The following is a 16859-nucleotide window of genomic DNA, read 5'->3' as shown; positions in this document are numbered from 1 at the left end:
AATTCTGCAGCCGGATTCGGATTCAGCGCGAAAAATTACGTAAGAAAACATAGTTAAATCCCAATCAACAAAACCATGCAGGCCTGTGTAATTTTTGAATAACCACTTAAAAAAATAAAGCGTATTGTAAGAAAATTAACTACATAATCTAAGAATCTTTCAATATCCGTAATCAGCTGCTGACATCTATTTCGATTTCTGCTACTCCGAAAACGGAAACGGAGCAGGCAGCGACGCTGCGCTCACGCACGCCGCGTGTGAGACTACTTTTAATAAAACCGGCGTATCACAGCGTCCCGGCACGAGTTGCTAAGTTTTCCGCATGAGAGATACTTCGCTCTCTCAGCTCTCGTCTTTTTACACGTATTAACGCGTTCGTTATGAGTTCTGTAATGTTATTGCGGTCTCTTGTAGTAAAGTGTGTCCGGGGGCGCGTGTGTGCTGATACTCCTCGGACGCGGCGTGGGCCCGTCCGACGACGGCTCGGCGTGATCCTCGCCCCGAACGGCAAGGGCGGTAATCACGGTTACCGGAGTTAAAGAGGGAGGTCGACTATCACAAAATGATTACGTAGAAAATTTAATTCGCGGAGTTAAAGACGTTTATTTATGTACACTTTTAACTATGAATTCACGCGTGGAGCAGAACTGTCCGGTGACAGTCTCGACTTTGACGACTTTGGGCAGTGGTCTCGCGGGTAGAGGCGGTGGAGGTGACAGATCCTGGCAGTTGCCAGGGACGGGATGATAGTAACCCGGCGGCTGGACAATGCGGGGGTCGGCGAATTCCCGCGAGTCAAAGTCCGCGCGCCAGTGATACTCGCGCTGCATCCGTTTTAGAGCCTTGTCCCGACCGGCGCAGTTTCCTTTTGGCATCTATAATATACCCGCTATTACTAACGACAGGCGGCTAGAGATAGGGTGAGCGGCAGGGGGCCCTGAAGGGGGCTCTTGCTCTCCGCTCGGAAGGCCGGCCAGGGCTCTGTCTTGAGCGACTGGAGGCCCTGAGAGGGGCTTCCTAGAACGGAGTTCGAGGAATGAGATTCAAAGGCGATGCCTCGGCGGCCTTAAGAGGAGCTTCCTAGACCAGGGTGTAAGGTGACTGTCGCCCCGGAGGACAGGGAGCCTAGCGCGGTTCTCGTGCGCCACGACGCGCGAGGCTTCCTGCTCCAGATTCACTGAATTATAACGATAATCAGACGATACAGATGTTACAGGCGCTCCGAATCGGGTTAATTATGTCCGCGAGGAAGGAGAGTGAAAGAAGAAGAGAAAAAAAAAGAGAAAATGAATGTTAAACGTTTTATTCTATTTTAATTTCTAGTAATAAAAAATATATATAAGATATAGAATAAAATGACTGAGATTCGTGTATTCTAATGTTTCGCACGCGATAGTTCAGAAATTTAATGGTTACGCAAACGGAGGGTAATGCGACTGATACGGAAGTGCCACATGGAACTCACTTTGCGTCGCGGTGTTGCTCGGCTATTCTTGGATGTGCCTATTATGGAAGGTGGGCCCTCAGGATTTTTGTGAACGCACCCTGCTTCTAAGGACGACTCTCTGAAGTAGTCTACCAGGCAACCTCCCACTTGCGACACTCCGACACCGAACTCTAATATTCGTGATCGAAAAGACTAAAACTCTGATGTTCGAAACTCTAATAATCGAAACTCTTCTAATGATTGAATGTTCTAAAACTTGAATAATAATCGAATGTTCGCTGGCTGACTTTGGTGTGCGCTTTTATATTGTTAGAAGTGGTGGTGCTCAGCGGGAAAGGGGGTTGACCTATCAACAGTTACCGGAATCTTTTGAAATGTTCTAGAACTTTCGATCTAATGATATTTCATTAGATTTTACCGTCTTAAGGGAAGAATTTGCCAAATTTAAATGTTGACAGGGCCCTCTTAGTCGCTCCGTCCCTGTGCTGCACAATGTGCAGTCGCTGTGCGTGTTTATTCGCGTTACATTCCGTCGAATGATGTTTCCCTTTTTTTATGCATAGAGTTTTGGATACAGAGCGTTCGTGCGTTGCTTGTATCGCGAAGCTTCTAACGGACTTCCGCAGGTTTTGTTAGAAGCTTTTGGTGCACTTGCGGATGCCATTCAGCTACGTATTCTCGAACTTAAGCGCAGTATTAGCCGCTTTATGAATCGGCGAAGCTAAATTTGCAATTGCAATTATTGAATTTAAATGAAATAAATTTATCGATTAATTTGGAATACTGCGATAGATCGAGAATAGCAGAGAGCCTCTTAGTTCCCTATGGTTTTATCATTTAATATTATGGGGTGCTAATTCGTTTCGCTATTGATTTAAATGGATTTTCACGCAATTGATTATATTGGGTCGCGCAAGCGCAGTACGGTTTTGTAACAGCTGTTTGATCACGCGCTAATCGCGTGATCACGGTTCGCGAGAGTTTCGCGGTTGTCGTGACAGTTCGCGTTGCCACGGCAACGCGTTTGGCGTCGTTAAAAGTGACGTTCGCCTGCGCGCAAATTTCGGCGGACGTTACAAAAGTTTAAATAAAATTAATGTTCGTACGAGAAGTAAGTGAATTAAGTGGCTGATATTTAAACTCATTTTATTATTGTACCTGGCGTACTTCCTTACACAACTTCCCGTTGTTCCTGACACGAGTATCTTACAGATAAAAAGTAAGACGATTTCCATTCCTTTCCTAGCAATAATTAGGAAGGAATTTATGATAAGGTCCACGACCTCATCTCTTACAGTCTCAAAGAAAGTGGAATGTAATTTCCCTTCTTTTATTCGTATATTCTGTTCTTACAATCTCAAAACTGAGATTTAATTTACTTTTACTGCTCCACCCTTACAGTATATAGATGCTTTTTCGTAGAAAAATATGAGGAATCCAATAATTTTCTGCCACTAGAACGTTGATCGATCGTTTAGTGAACGCAAAATGGGGGTAAACCGCTCGCCTATATGGGATAAAAATACTGAAATAGATAATCACGGAAATGATTTAAGATTCTAAACAATATTTAAATGTAAAATAATAAATTATAAATACCATATAGATATATGATTCGTTCAAAACATTAAAATACAACCAATTGTTCTTACAACTTACCATAATCTGCATGCTGTTGAAAAAATTTCGTTCACATCTGCTGTATTTACTTATTTAAAATTCCCGAAAATTCAGGTTATTTCGTCTTTACGAAATGTGGTTGTAAGCGGACGTAAGGTTTAGTCGTGTCGTTAATCGTGCATGGATTGTGAACATTAATATATGAAGGTGGTCACTTCTCATTTTGTGAAAATTTCCGAGGGACAGAATCAATTACCGTGGGTGTACTACATACAGTGGGTGCTTTTCAATTGCAATATCCCTAGACACTTTTGTGCACACGGCGACACAAGTTGCGTTCCAATTGTCCGTTATCGTCGACACAACACATCCGTACTCAGTCGAGGGCTGTGTAAGCTTGTGTTTTCTAGTGACAATTACATGTTACTAACTGCGGCGGCTATAAATGAGGTTGGAAGACGTTGAGTGGCCGGCACTTTTACTTTTTTTTGTTTAATACAGGCGGAAAAAGCTACATTTAATTTAACTCCATCCGAAACGGATCTCAACCGTTTACAGCGTACACATTCTGTTCAATTGAATCGTGCACAACGTTACACTTTGTGCATTCCTGTGTACGTTTGTGTTAAGATGTGTTAAGCAATTGGAAAGCACCCAGTGACGTGCAAAAGTTTCCGGCCAGTGACATTTTGTACTCTAATTTATAAAAAAAAATAAAATTTTAATCATTATCAGGTTAAGTTATTAGTACAAGATGTGAGCAACGAAATAACGTAGTGAAAGTATATTATTTATGTTCATGAAAATATTATATGATTAACTTAATTCCTGCCGCTCGCTATTAGAGTGTGCCGGATCCAACGCTGGTGAGTTTCGACAGTGAAGTCGCATGTCTTTTGTAGTTTACACATTGCTGAAAGTGATTCAGTCCTCACAGGTTAGATTTCTCGACACCAATGACCAAAGAGATTTTCCAATCGATTGAAAATGAACCGCGATAAGCTGTTTTTTCGACACTACTTCAACCTTAAGAAAACCGCAACTGAAACGCGTCGTTTATTATTATCCAAAGTGTACGGTGATGAAACTTTATCGGAAAGAACATGTAGAGTTTGGTTTAAATGCTTTCGAAACGGTGATTTTGACATGAGAGACAAAGAACATTCCTTGCTGGATTTGGTGGGACTAGGGGAGGTGTGCTATATTACGAGCTCTTGCGTTTAAATAAAACCGTTACAGCTGATTGTTATTGACAATAACTATGCCGATTGAGTGATGAGTTGATGAAAAAAAAAACTATGCGTAGCCAACAATCGATGCAAAGTCATTTTTTGCATGTTGCGAAAAGCATGAAGCAGACACTTCTAGAGCTTGAATGGGAAGTCCTCCCGCATCCAGCGTACTCTCCAGATTTGATACTATCGGATCCAGACTTGGTACCATCAGATTATCATCTTTCCCGATCGATGCAACACGCTCTTACACACTTCTCCAGTTACGAAGAAGTTCAAAAATGAGTGGATGAATAAATCGCCTCGAAAGACACCGCATTCTATCGTGAGATTGCTCTATTACTGAAGAGATAGGAAAACGTAATAGAAAATAGAGGAAATTACTTTGAGGTTTTAGGGTATTCATTCATCTTCCCTGCGAAACAAATCAATTTTGGAAATGAAAAAATGGCAGGAATTAAGTTAACCACCTAATATTTATTATTATAATTTTCATATTTACATGTGCAAAAGTTTCTGGTTACTTTGTATTACGAGAAAAATTATTAGTCCATACATTCTATAATGCACGTTAGTCAGTTTAAACTATGTTTAGATATCAACATTTTATGGCCATACCCTTTGTAGCAACAACAGCGCCACAACGATGTGGCATCGATTCAATTAGTCAATTAATATAAGCAGGTGAAATTTTATTCCATTCTTCTTTCACACACACACAAAAATTTCAATAATGCGGCTTTATTTGAATGTGTATGCTTTCGAACTTGACGATCTAGCTGTTCCCATAAGTGTTTTATCGGGTTCGGTGATTGAGATGGCCAACTTAAAACTTTCACATTTGTATCAGAAAACCAGTTCTTGAATAACTTAGATGTGTATTTGGGGTCATTATCTTGCTGAAATATTCAGTTCTGTGGCATTGTTTTTTCAGCATATGTTAATAAATATTGTTCTAAAATGTCCTTCTGCGTTCATTGATCTCTACAAGTGGACTGATTCCTTCTGCAGAGAAAACTCCCCAAACCATCACACTTCCTCCACCGTGCTTTATAGTAGGAATTTGATCGAACATCATCTCTGGTACCAATAAGACGTCATACATGCTGTCTACCATCACTTCCAAAAAAGTTAAATTTAGATTCGACTGAGAAAGCTACTTTTTTTCAATCTTCGACTGTCCAATTTTGATGATCTTTAGTAAACTCTATATATATTAGGTATGGGAATAAGTTTCCGCCCATTAGAGAGATGTCGTTAGTAGCACTGCTTGTGTGTTTGATAAAACGGCAATACATGTATTTGAAAGGTGTGTGTTCAAGCTTTTGAGCCCAGTAGTTGATATTCGTTCGAAGCGATTTATTTGAACTAAGCTTTGAAACAAAAACAATAGGAATGGGACAATAGGCACGATAAGCTGATTCTGCTACGTGACAACGCTATGTCACATGTTGCAAAACCGGTCAAGAAATACTTGGAAGGAGTGAAGTAGGAAATTCTGCCCCACCCGCCGTATTCACCGGACATTGCTCCTTCAGATTTCCATTTGTTCCGGTCCATGCTGTCGGCCCTTTCTGGAGAGCGACTCAATTCTTATGAAGATATCAAAAAATGGCTTGATAAATGGATCGCTTCAAAAGAACCAGATTTCTTCCTTCGAGGAATCTGTTTATTACCTGAAAGGTGGGGGAAAGTTGTCGCTTCTGATGGAGCATACTTTGAATGAACTTACTTTGTATTGTTTTGTTTAAATAAATACATCTTTTTCATTTAAAAGGGGCGGAAACTTATTCCCATACCCATACCAAACCATATAATCGAGCCTTCTTATTCTATTTACTGATTAATAGCTTTTTAGTACCTATACGGTTGAAAAGTCCTATAGCCTTCGTGTCACACACTGTTAGAAATTTCTCAATGAATTTTAATTAACATGTAAAGGAAGCATGTGGTTATGCACGAAATTAAATGTAATGAATGATGTAAATAAAAACTAAATTACATAGTCTTAAATGTGATGAACGTGTGTATTGAAATTAATGAACACATTATTATAGAAATTAATTTACACGTTAATGAAAAGTACGAGATCTGTAACTGAAAAGTAATTTACGTTAATGACATGTAAGAAACGTAAACATATTAAACGTTAAGCGTTAATAGTATTAGGCTTAATTAAAATATTATTAATATTCGTAAATGTAAAAGTACATTAAATTTCAACACGCTTAACTTTTAAGTTTCATTAATGTCATTAATATGTACATTAATAGTTATTTCAATTACGATTAATTAAATGTTATTTATATCCGTAAATGAAAAGTATATTAAATTTCATTACACTTAATTTTTCAATTACTGTAAACTTAAATCTCATTAACATGTGCATTAATAGTCCTTTCAGTTACAGAGAAATTAAACTTTATTCACCAATGTACATTAAAACTTAATGAAATTTAAGAACATTTCTAACAGTGCAGTACTACGGCTAACATCGGCAAGGTTTTTCATCCTGTGCTCGCGTGCATTTTCGGCAGCAGTTTTCTTAACATCCGCAGTTAATTTGCGTTTAATGACACGATCTACTTTTTAGATGTTTTTCGTGGCCTTCCATTATGCGGACGATCTTTTAATCCGTATCCAGCACGATTTTTGACAATAATGTCATTTATGGTTGATTGATAACAATGAAGCGATCTCACGAAAAAACTTTCCGTCTTTTGAAAACTTAATTATTTTCTCGCGAATTTGGATTTGCGTATGCCGAGCCACGCTTACGCTTCGATGACTCTATGTGAACTAAGTGTAACTAATGAATACGATACCATATGTAAACAAATCATTAGAATTCTACTGTGGGTTAAATATATTAAGTGGCCGGAAATTTTTGCACATGTAAATATCACAATTATAATAATAAGTATTTTCATGAATACAAACAATTTCCTTTCACTACATTATTTCGTTACCAATATCTTATACTAACAACTAACAATAATGAAAATTTTTTATCAGGCTTTTTTTTTATAAAGTACAAATTGTCACTGGCCGAAAACTTTTGTACGCCACTGTATGTACATGCATATATACCATATTTGTAGTAATTCCAACTGCGCGCTGAATTGGTTTTCCGGACTTATAAACTACTATACTCTAATATCACGAATTAAATTAAATTGACAAGTAATTTTTAATAATTTGATGCTCAATCAGGCATTATATTAGAAAGATGTTAATGTGTTGAAAAACTAAATAGAATTGCGAAAAATATTACCTCGGGCGAGAGTCGAACCCATAAAATTCTATACTTTCATGTACCTACATTTTATCCCATTGGGTTGCGACACTTGATTCACACCATGCATCGTCGCAAGCTCGTATCTTTGATTATCAATTTTACATTTTCTCATTTAATCATTTGAAATGAATAGTCAAACATAAAGCCTAATTTACAAATGTATTTTTCCTTCCTGTTTCTTGTTTTTTATCTTATGTCTTTTTCCTTCTTTGCGATCGTTTTATCGATAATTGCGTTTTTGTGGCTGCGGTCCACTTGCTTCTTCCAAATGCTCTGAACGTTACGCTCCAAACGCTACGCTCCGATTGGTCCATTACTATTTCGAATACTACAATTGCTACGTGAACGCTCCAGCCAACCCACCTCCCGAGGTAAGGCAGTTGAAGCGAAGTGGGAGCAAAAACGATGACGTATTGATGACGTAATCAGAGTTTCTGGGAACGTTCTGAAGCATCAAATGAACCAGTCATATCAGTGTTACAAATGCTCTGTAGCGTTTGAAGCGCTAAGTGGACCGCAGCCTTTATGTGTTTCTTGTCTCTTCCGAAGTGCGTCAACTTTTATCTCGGCCGACAGAAAATGAAAAAACTGGGCAAGGAGGTAAAAAATAAAACGTGGTAAAAAGAGACAAAGGAAACAGGAAACAAGAAATAGGAAACAAGGAACATCGTAGATTACCGTTGGTAAACTTAATTGCCATTCAAATATTTAGTGGATACTTAAAGCTTCATTTTATATATCTTTATTCATATTTTTATTTTTGTTGTCTTATATATATATATATATATATATATATATATCGGAAATAAGATTTGTTTATATGTATAAATGAAATCGATATATTATTGATTAAATTAACAAAAACCAATTATATCGTTAGGATAAATTAAATTACATTTTTGTTTCTTTGTTTCGAACACGGTGCGAATTCTAAATATAGCGAATATCAGTAAAGTAAAAATTAATTATGATAGTAGGACATACATATTTATTATTTCTGTAATATAGTTAATATACGGCATTTGCACATTGTGTAAATCCAATAAAATTTCCGATAAATGTTGCTTCATATAATAATACATTTCAATTAAAAACAAAGAAAAATATGTATAGAGGCAATTTGGCAAATGTGTTTTCTATTGTACCTTTATAGCGTTCTTGCTTTATTGGCACGAACATGAATGCCCATGACGCTGGAGATTTGATTTACATTTTAATGCAACGTGCGGATAAGTCGCTTTCAATTAGTGGCACATTATAATCAATGCAAATCTCACAGTTTTAATTAATATCATTCTCGCCGTATAAGCGCATTTTAATTTATTATATGAAGCCAGCGTTATATGTAAATTTTGTTTTCCGTACGAAAAGCGCGTACAAAAGTGCGATTTGTGTAGTCAACGTAGTGTATATAGAAACACGTTCGAAATGTTATCAAGAATCTCGTTTGTCTAAAAGTGTACCGAACAATAATGGATTGTTATTCCGTTCAGAATAAAAGATATAACAATTGTCACATCTTTTTATATTAAATACACATAAAAGGTTATATAATAAAAAATAATATCTAATTTATGTAAATCAATGTGCGAACATTTTATTTTATAATAAAAACACAATTACAATTAAAATATACATTTATTTAGCGTTTCTTTAAGGAAATCAATTCTATATTTTTTCACGTGAATTCGCGAGTTGTTTGACAGATTATATTCGAGTGATGATTGTTGATTATGTAAAATTCACTAATTAGTTTGATCAATGCAAGATTAAGACACACGTATGTTTCAAAAACAATTATAATATTTAAGTTTAATAATATCGTTGTAATTTTTATTTTTAATTCTTTATCGAAGTTGTAATATATGTCGTTAGAGACAGAAAAGAGATGCCACTAAACCCCATAAAGGAAAAAACCTTTTTATCGTTTCTCGCGCGGCTCGACGGAATAGTAAAATCTTTACGAGCAAATGAATTCACGGATCGATGAGCTGACGTCGATAACGCGAAATCATACTTCCCCCGTGTAACCCTAAACTTTTCATACGAAACATTTTTCTCTATCCCTACTAGTTTTCGAGATATTTGACTGGATCACTTCAGATGGTCCACCCTATATATATATATATATATATCTTTCCTAACTTTTCGGTGTATTGCTTCTTTTGCGAGTGAGTGTATTTAATCAAGATACCTATTTGAAATATTTTTTTTTTAGAAAAGGCGATAGAATTTATTCACAGTTGAGAAAGATAGGTGGTTCCTTCGATTGGAGCCGTGCTTGTTTTACAATGGATTCTAAATTATGTAAAGCCGTAACAGAAGCATTTGTGCGTTTGCACGATGAAGGTATTATTTATCGCAGCAATCGTTTAGTTAACTGGTCTTGTGCTTTAAAAAGTGCGATTTCAGATATTGAAGTGAGTACCATGTACATAGATACTTCTTTAACAAATGTATATTTTACAAAGAATTGTGAATTAAATTCGAAAATTTTTAAAAACATGTTTGTTGAAAAAAGGTCGATAAAGTGGAATTAAATGGGCGGACTCTTTTTTCTATACCTGGCTACGAAAAGAAAGTAGAATTTGGGATTTTGGTGTCGTTCGTTTATCAGCTCCTTAATTCAGAAGATAAAATAACTGTGGCGACCACTCGTATTGAAACCATGTTAGGAGACACCGCTATTGCGGTACATCCAAAGGACAGTAGATATATTCGATATATTGGAAAATATGTACAGCATCCGTTTTGTGACAGACATATACCTATTATAGCAGACGAGTTTGTCGATATGGAATTTGGCACAGGTATAGTTCAATTATAAATAAAATATTGAATCATAAATAAAATATTGAAAGTAAATCTATTGTAAAAGTAAAATTATAGTGAAAGTAGACTAGGCCAAGAATAACTCATTTATTTTGCAGGTGCTGTAAAGATTACGCCAGCTCATGATCCGAATGACTATGAAGTTGGAAAGAGGTACAATTTGCCATTCATCAATATTTTTGATGATGATGGAAATATTATTGGAGATTATGGAAAATTCACGGTATTATATATATATTTTTTTTTTAAAATTTATAAATATGATATAGGGAACTTTTTCGAGATTTTATGAACGTTGAAGTAAATATTTATAGGATGTCCCAAAAACATCGGATACCTGAATATCTTAGAAAATATAAGTTTTACAGAAAAGTGTTTCAGACAAAAGTTGTAGGGTTCAAAAAGATTTTATTTACTGATCTTATCAGTTTGACCTTGGATGGCGTCGCCAAGGTCAGGTCAAGGTTACATCGATTTTTTAAATTGAACACCTTACTTTTGATTCCAGAATCTAATAGCTGGTATCGAAAGCTTTCCAATATGCTATAAAAAATATTGTTTACTTTTTGAGTTACGATGCTTGAAAGTTACAGAACGGCCAGCATTAGCATTATGCAAGGTGTCCGATCGATGGCTAAAACCTCTTGAATGTTGTTCGGAATCATGTCCTTGATATTATTTGTCAAAATCAAAGCCATTGGAAGTTGTAGCTCGTATTTTCATTTTTACATAAAAATGAATTTTTAGTGCAAAAATGAAAATAAGAAAAATAATCTAATGCCGACGGTATTGTAACTTTCGAGCTTTATAACTCGAAAAGTGCTGAATAAAAAATAATTTTATTATAGTATTTTGGAAAGCTCTTGACATCATCTATTAGATTCTGGAATCAAAAGTAGGGTGTTCCATTTAAAAAAAATCAACGTGATCTTGACCTGACTTTGATGATGCCACCCAAGGTCAAACTGATAAGATCAGTAAATAGATTTTTTTTAATCCTACAACTTTTATCTGAAATACTTTTCTGTAAAACTTATATTTTCCGAGATATTCAGGTGTCCTGACCTTTTTGGAACACCTTGTATCGAGGGGGTAACCACTAGTTGAAATATTGTCCCATAGATTATATAATTTCATTTGATCTTATATGATTTCATCTAATTACAAATAATTTTTTTCACTACATATGAAGTCATTTGGTAAAATATACAATTTTGTTTAATATCATACAATGATTTCTCATGGTTGCATACGTAATTATTGGGTTATACATAGAGATTTCATACGAATTTTATAATAATCTCGAAGACTCTCACAATTACATTAAGTGATTACCCCCTCGTCTTGTATGCATTATATACAGGGTGTCCCATAATTCATCCGACCGAGTTCGTAGACAGGTAGAGCGGACTAAATTGAGACGGAAAGTACTCTACCATTTTACAATTTTCGCAATAGTTAACGAGATATCAATCTCTAAACATCACCGAATACGCGCGTCCGCCTGGCCTACTATTATCAAGTGTACGTTCATTGATGTTTGGTGATGTTTGGAGATTGATATCTCGTTAACTATTGCGAAAATTGTAAAATGGTAGAGTACTTTCCATCTCAATTTAGTCCGCTCTACCTGTCCACGAGCTCTGTCTAATGAATTATGGGACACCCTGTATAATAGATTTCTTAATTACAGGGAATGAAAAGATTTGAAGCCAGAGTGGCTATCATTAAAGAGATGACAAAAAGAAATCTGTTAATCGATGTAAAGGATAATCCAATGGTAATACCTATATGTAGTCGATCGAAAGATGTCGTCGAACCTCTCATAAAACCACAATGGTAAATGAATTCAATGTGTACTATATTTGTTAAGCTTTTTTAAAGAAATTTATCTAATTTCTTTTTGTATTTAGGTATATTAAATGCGACGAAATGGCTGCACAAGCTAGGGAAGCGGTAAACACGGGTGCTCTGAAAATAATTCCAGAACAATTTAAGAAAACTTGGTATATTTGGATGGATGGTATTAGAGACTGGTGTATTTCGCGTCAGCTCTGGTGGGGCCATCGGATTCCTGCTTATGCAATTAAATTTATCAATTCTTGTGAGAACATGAAAAAGGTAATTTTCAGAAATTATGGTTTTTTTTGCGCAAAATGATTTTTAAGCGGATAGTTTCATAATGAGTCAAAGATGGTCTTATATAGATAGATGAATATTGGGTAAGTGCGCATTCTGAGGCTGAGGCTAGAGAGAAAGCGGCTAAGAAATTAAATGTTAATGTAAACGACATTATTGCGGAGCAAGATCCCGATGTATTAGACACTTGGTTCTCTTCTGCTCTTTTTCCATTTTCCATTTTTGGTTGGCCAGATAAAGTATGTATGTCATAAAAAATACAGTGAATTGAGAAACAAAACTACACACTAAATGAAATTAAAAATAAAAAACACTTCTAAAATCAAATGTATTTTTCAGACCCCTGAGCTCAAAGCATTTTATCCTGGTACACTGTTAGAAACTGGCCATGATATACTCTTTTTTTGGGTTGCCAGGATGGTCTTTATGGGCCAAAAATTATTAGGACGGTTGCCTTTTAAGTATGTGTATTATAAACGCATTCAATGTCCATACTTTTATGTATAAAGAAATGAAATATACATTTTGGAATATACGTCTCATATAAAATATTTTTCTCTTATAGGGAAGTATATTTGCATGCAATGGTGAGAGATGCGCATGGAAGAAAAATGAGTAAATCTTTGGGAAATGTAATAGATCCTATGGATGTGATTGAAGGAATATCTTTAGAAGTATATATAAGTGATAATTTGATATTTTTTATCTACTCTTGGCTAAAAGTTTGTGACCATTATATATACAGGCTGTTCCTGTCATGATAATCAGTAAAGAATCGAAAAAGGCTCGTGAAGTGAAAATAAGATACTCATGCGCATTGAGTAAAAATGAACGCATTTTACGTGCCTTTTACGACTACTTACTGACTGTCAAGGGAGATAAGGATAGTTTTCGTCCATTTTTACAAGTGTCTTAAAGCGATCTTATCATTTCATTTCATCCAAATTCTCTTTATTTACAAATAGCATGCAAGAAAAATCAACGTGTCGCTTATGACACATTTCTCGCTTATGACGTCACGATTCAATATGACTGAAGTGAATACTCAGGAACCTTAAAGTGCTCATCATCCAGATGATGTTGGAGCGACCAAAATAGGTGATAACCGACGGGATGAGATTTGATGAATAAACCGTATGAGGGAGAACTTCCTCCCCCTCCCCAACCCAATGTATAAATAACATCCTTAGTCTCTTTTGCGTGTGTAGTCGAGCATTGTGAAAAGTCCTTTACCATTTTGCAATTTTCGCAATAGTTAATAAGATGTTAATTACTAACAATTTTTTACTCACTATCAACTTTACAGAAAACCAGTAAGAGACAAAAATTGCTTATTTTCTTCTCATAGAGCTCTAAGAATTTTTTCAGAATTTTTTATTAACTTTTTAGTACTGCATTTTCTTATTAGCAACACTTTTTACCAACATGAGAAAATATGATATTAAACAATTCTCTGAACTTTATGAAGGAGAAAATAAACAATTTTTGTTTCTTACTGGTTTTCTGTAAAGTTGATAGTATTTGAATAAAACATTATTGAAAACTAATATTCAACGATTTTTAATAATCAATTTTTTAATAATTAATAATCTTGTTAACTATTACGAAAATTGCAAAATGGTAGAGGGCTTTTCGATTCAATTTAGCCCGTTCTATCTACACACGAGCGCTTTGTTAAAACTTGTCGAACCCTGTTTAAGTTTTAATAAATTGTAATAATAGTATACCTCTCTATTAATTCAGAATAATATAAATCATGTCAAAAGTTTATAAGAAATTTAATTGTTTACGATTTTTCATGCGCGTTATATACCTCGTTCATAGATCTGATTAACAAGAAGTTCTTGTGATCGAAGTCGGATCGTTGGAAATCCCTAATTCAAATCCAGCTTTCTTTTCAATTTTTTTCTGCAATAAGTAATCAAGTTAGTAATAAACGTATATTTATGTTAGTAATAACGTATAGGTCAAATATATTTTCATATAATTTTTAAAATGATTTGTGTATGGGAATTTTAAAGCAACAACTATAGAAAAGAAACCCATTTCGATTTTTAATTAACAAATAAAAAATTATTTTAAAATTGCACAACATACACTACTCACAAAAAAATAGGGAATACTTTCGAACACGGTCAACATTGAGCAACATTCAGAACACCGTAATTGGATGAAAAATCGTAGACAAACAATCAGAAAATCATTTGACAGTCTGAAATCTGTACTTTTGATATCGGTATTTCAATCTGACTGATCCTTTACAGAATTATACAGACACAGATGGATATCCGTCAAATTTGAAAATTTTATAAAAAAAACTACGAAGACTTATGGCGTGAAATAAAAATCATACAAAAATACGGTTTACAGCAGTCAAAAGAGTGAACCTTTACCTTCAATTTCCTTTCTTATTTAGCATTGTATGGTTTTTTTCACCGAGTAATTGAACGTTAAAGCAAAAATGATCGCTTTTGCTCCAATGTTGAATAACTCGTTGAAAAAAAATCGTGCAGATTTATTCTTTCGACTGTAAACCGCATTTTTGTGTGATTTTTACTTCACGCCATAGAACTTTGTAAAGTTCATACAAAATTTTCAGATTTGACAGGTATCCTTTTGTGTCCGTATAGCTCCGTAAAGGATCAGTCGAATTGAAATATCAGTTACCGATTTCAAAAGTACAGCTTTCAAACTTTCAAATGATTTTTTGATTGCCTGCGATGATTTTTCACCGAATTATAGTGTTCTGAATATTACGCAATTTTAAACATGTTCAAATGTTTTCCCTATTTAGTATTTTTTGATGAGTAGTGTATATTGTGCAATTTAAAAAAATAATTTTTTATTTGTCAATTGAAAAGCGAAGTGTGTTTCTTTTCTACAATTGTTGCTTTAAAAAATGTCCCATACACCAATTTTTTCAAAAATTATATGAAAATATATTTAACTTGCAAGGGAAACACCAGGTGACGGGGTCGGGGATTTTTATGCACTTTTTACATGTTGTTCTTGAGCGAAAAAAAAACGATACGTGTCCGGCCGTTTCAGCCATTGGCCTATAGTTTCGAAGAAATCGATTTTTAAAATAATTATTGTAATAATTTGAGAAACGTACTGTAGAAATGAAAATATCAATATCTTTATAAATTTAATTTTTGATTATAATGAAATTTCATGAAATTACATATTAGTATTATAGATAATTAAACTCATTTATGGAAGAATATTTATTGTTATCATCATTATCGTCGTCGTTGTTATTATTCACATAAACGCATAAATAGGATTGTAATGAAAATTGTTATAGTTTCTGATGAAATTAGAAATTGGAAATTATGACTAGGAACAAGTAAGTCATATGTTTGTAATCTTCTTTTGATTAACATTAATCGATTTATTAATAATAATAGAAAACTAATCGTGTTTTGTAGACGTACATTGTACGGGATGATATAAATCATAAAAATAAGAAAAACAAATATTTATTACATTGTGAACAACTTAAGAATGAATTTTAGAATAAATTTCATTTTAGAATGAAAAATTTGGTTTTCATATCAAAATTGATTTTTGAAAGAAGCTATTTCCATAATGCCAATCAAATCTGCTTTCTGACAGATATTAGAAAAAGTTATGGTAAATATGTAGATTAGGGGAGCCCCCCCAATGACCTTGACTTTGACATATGTTGTCAAGGTCATGACCCCGAGTGACCCTGAGGAAGTTTTAATTGCAGGACGTTACTCATTAAGAAGTTATAAACAAAAGAAGTTTATGAAATAACTTCTTTTTACTATAGGGGCTTACGACTCTCACCTCCGACTCTAACTCCTCCTACTTCAGGGGCACACGATTCTCACCTTCGACTCTCACCCCCCTCCCTCTGCTTCAGGGGTGCCCGACTCTCACCTCTGTCCCCCCTGCTTCAGGAACGCCCGACTCTCACATTCGACTTCCAGCCCCTCTCTTCAACAAGAAATAGTAATAAAATGTAATCAACATATTTGCAAATAAATTTAATTATCATGTAATGGATACAAAGCACTCATATACTGACTGAGATTAACTGAAACATACCGATCGATACTATTCACAATGACTGAAGAAATCAAAACAAACGTATATCAATACATTGTAATCCAAGATCAAGGTACTGATCTCGCGAAACGAGATTTATCCCGTCTCCTTCTCTATTTAGGAAGGCAACTACTTTTCACGCGAAGGTAAGAGCTGTGCGCAGCCCCCTTGAAGCAGGGGGTAGAAGGGGTGAAAGTCGAAGATGAGAGTCGGG

The 16859-nt window shown here is 35.0% G+C and overlaps 1 protein-coding gene across 1 annotated transcript in view; it reads left to right on the top strand.

Annotated features, from left to right (window-relative positions):
- ValRS (Valyl-tRNA synthetase) overlaps positions 1-16859 on the top strand; it is a 50241-nt gene that overhangs the window by 25051 nt on the left and 8331 nt on the right. Inside the window, exons 4-11 of the mRNA XM_018506629.1 lie at positions 9816-10017; positions 10119-10407; positions 10528-10652; positions 12123-12268; positions 12343-12550; positions 12637-12807; positions 12908-13029; positions 13134-13242. Coding sequence (XP_018362131.1) covers positions 9816-10017; positions 10119-10407; positions 10528-10652; positions 12123-12268; positions 12343-12550; positions 12637-12807; positions 12908-13029; positions 13134-13242 — 1372 coding nt within the window. The remainder of the gene's footprint in view (positions 1-9815; positions 10018-10118; positions 10408-10527; positions 10653-12122; positions 12269-12342; positions 12551-12636; positions 12808-12907; positions 13030-13133; positions 13243-16859) is intronic.

The sequence above is a fragment of the Trachymyrmex cornetzi genome, unplaced genomic scaffold (genome assembly GCF_001594075.2).
Source record: "Trachymyrmex cornetzi isolate Tcor2-1 unplaced genomic scaffold, Tcor1.1 scaffold228, whole genome shotgun sequence".
Classification (NCBI taxonomy): Eukaryota; Metazoa; Arthropoda; class Insecta; order Hymenoptera; family Formicidae; genus Trachymyrmex; species Trachymyrmex cornetzi.
This window is presented reverse-complemented; position numbering and strand designations above follow the sequence as displayed.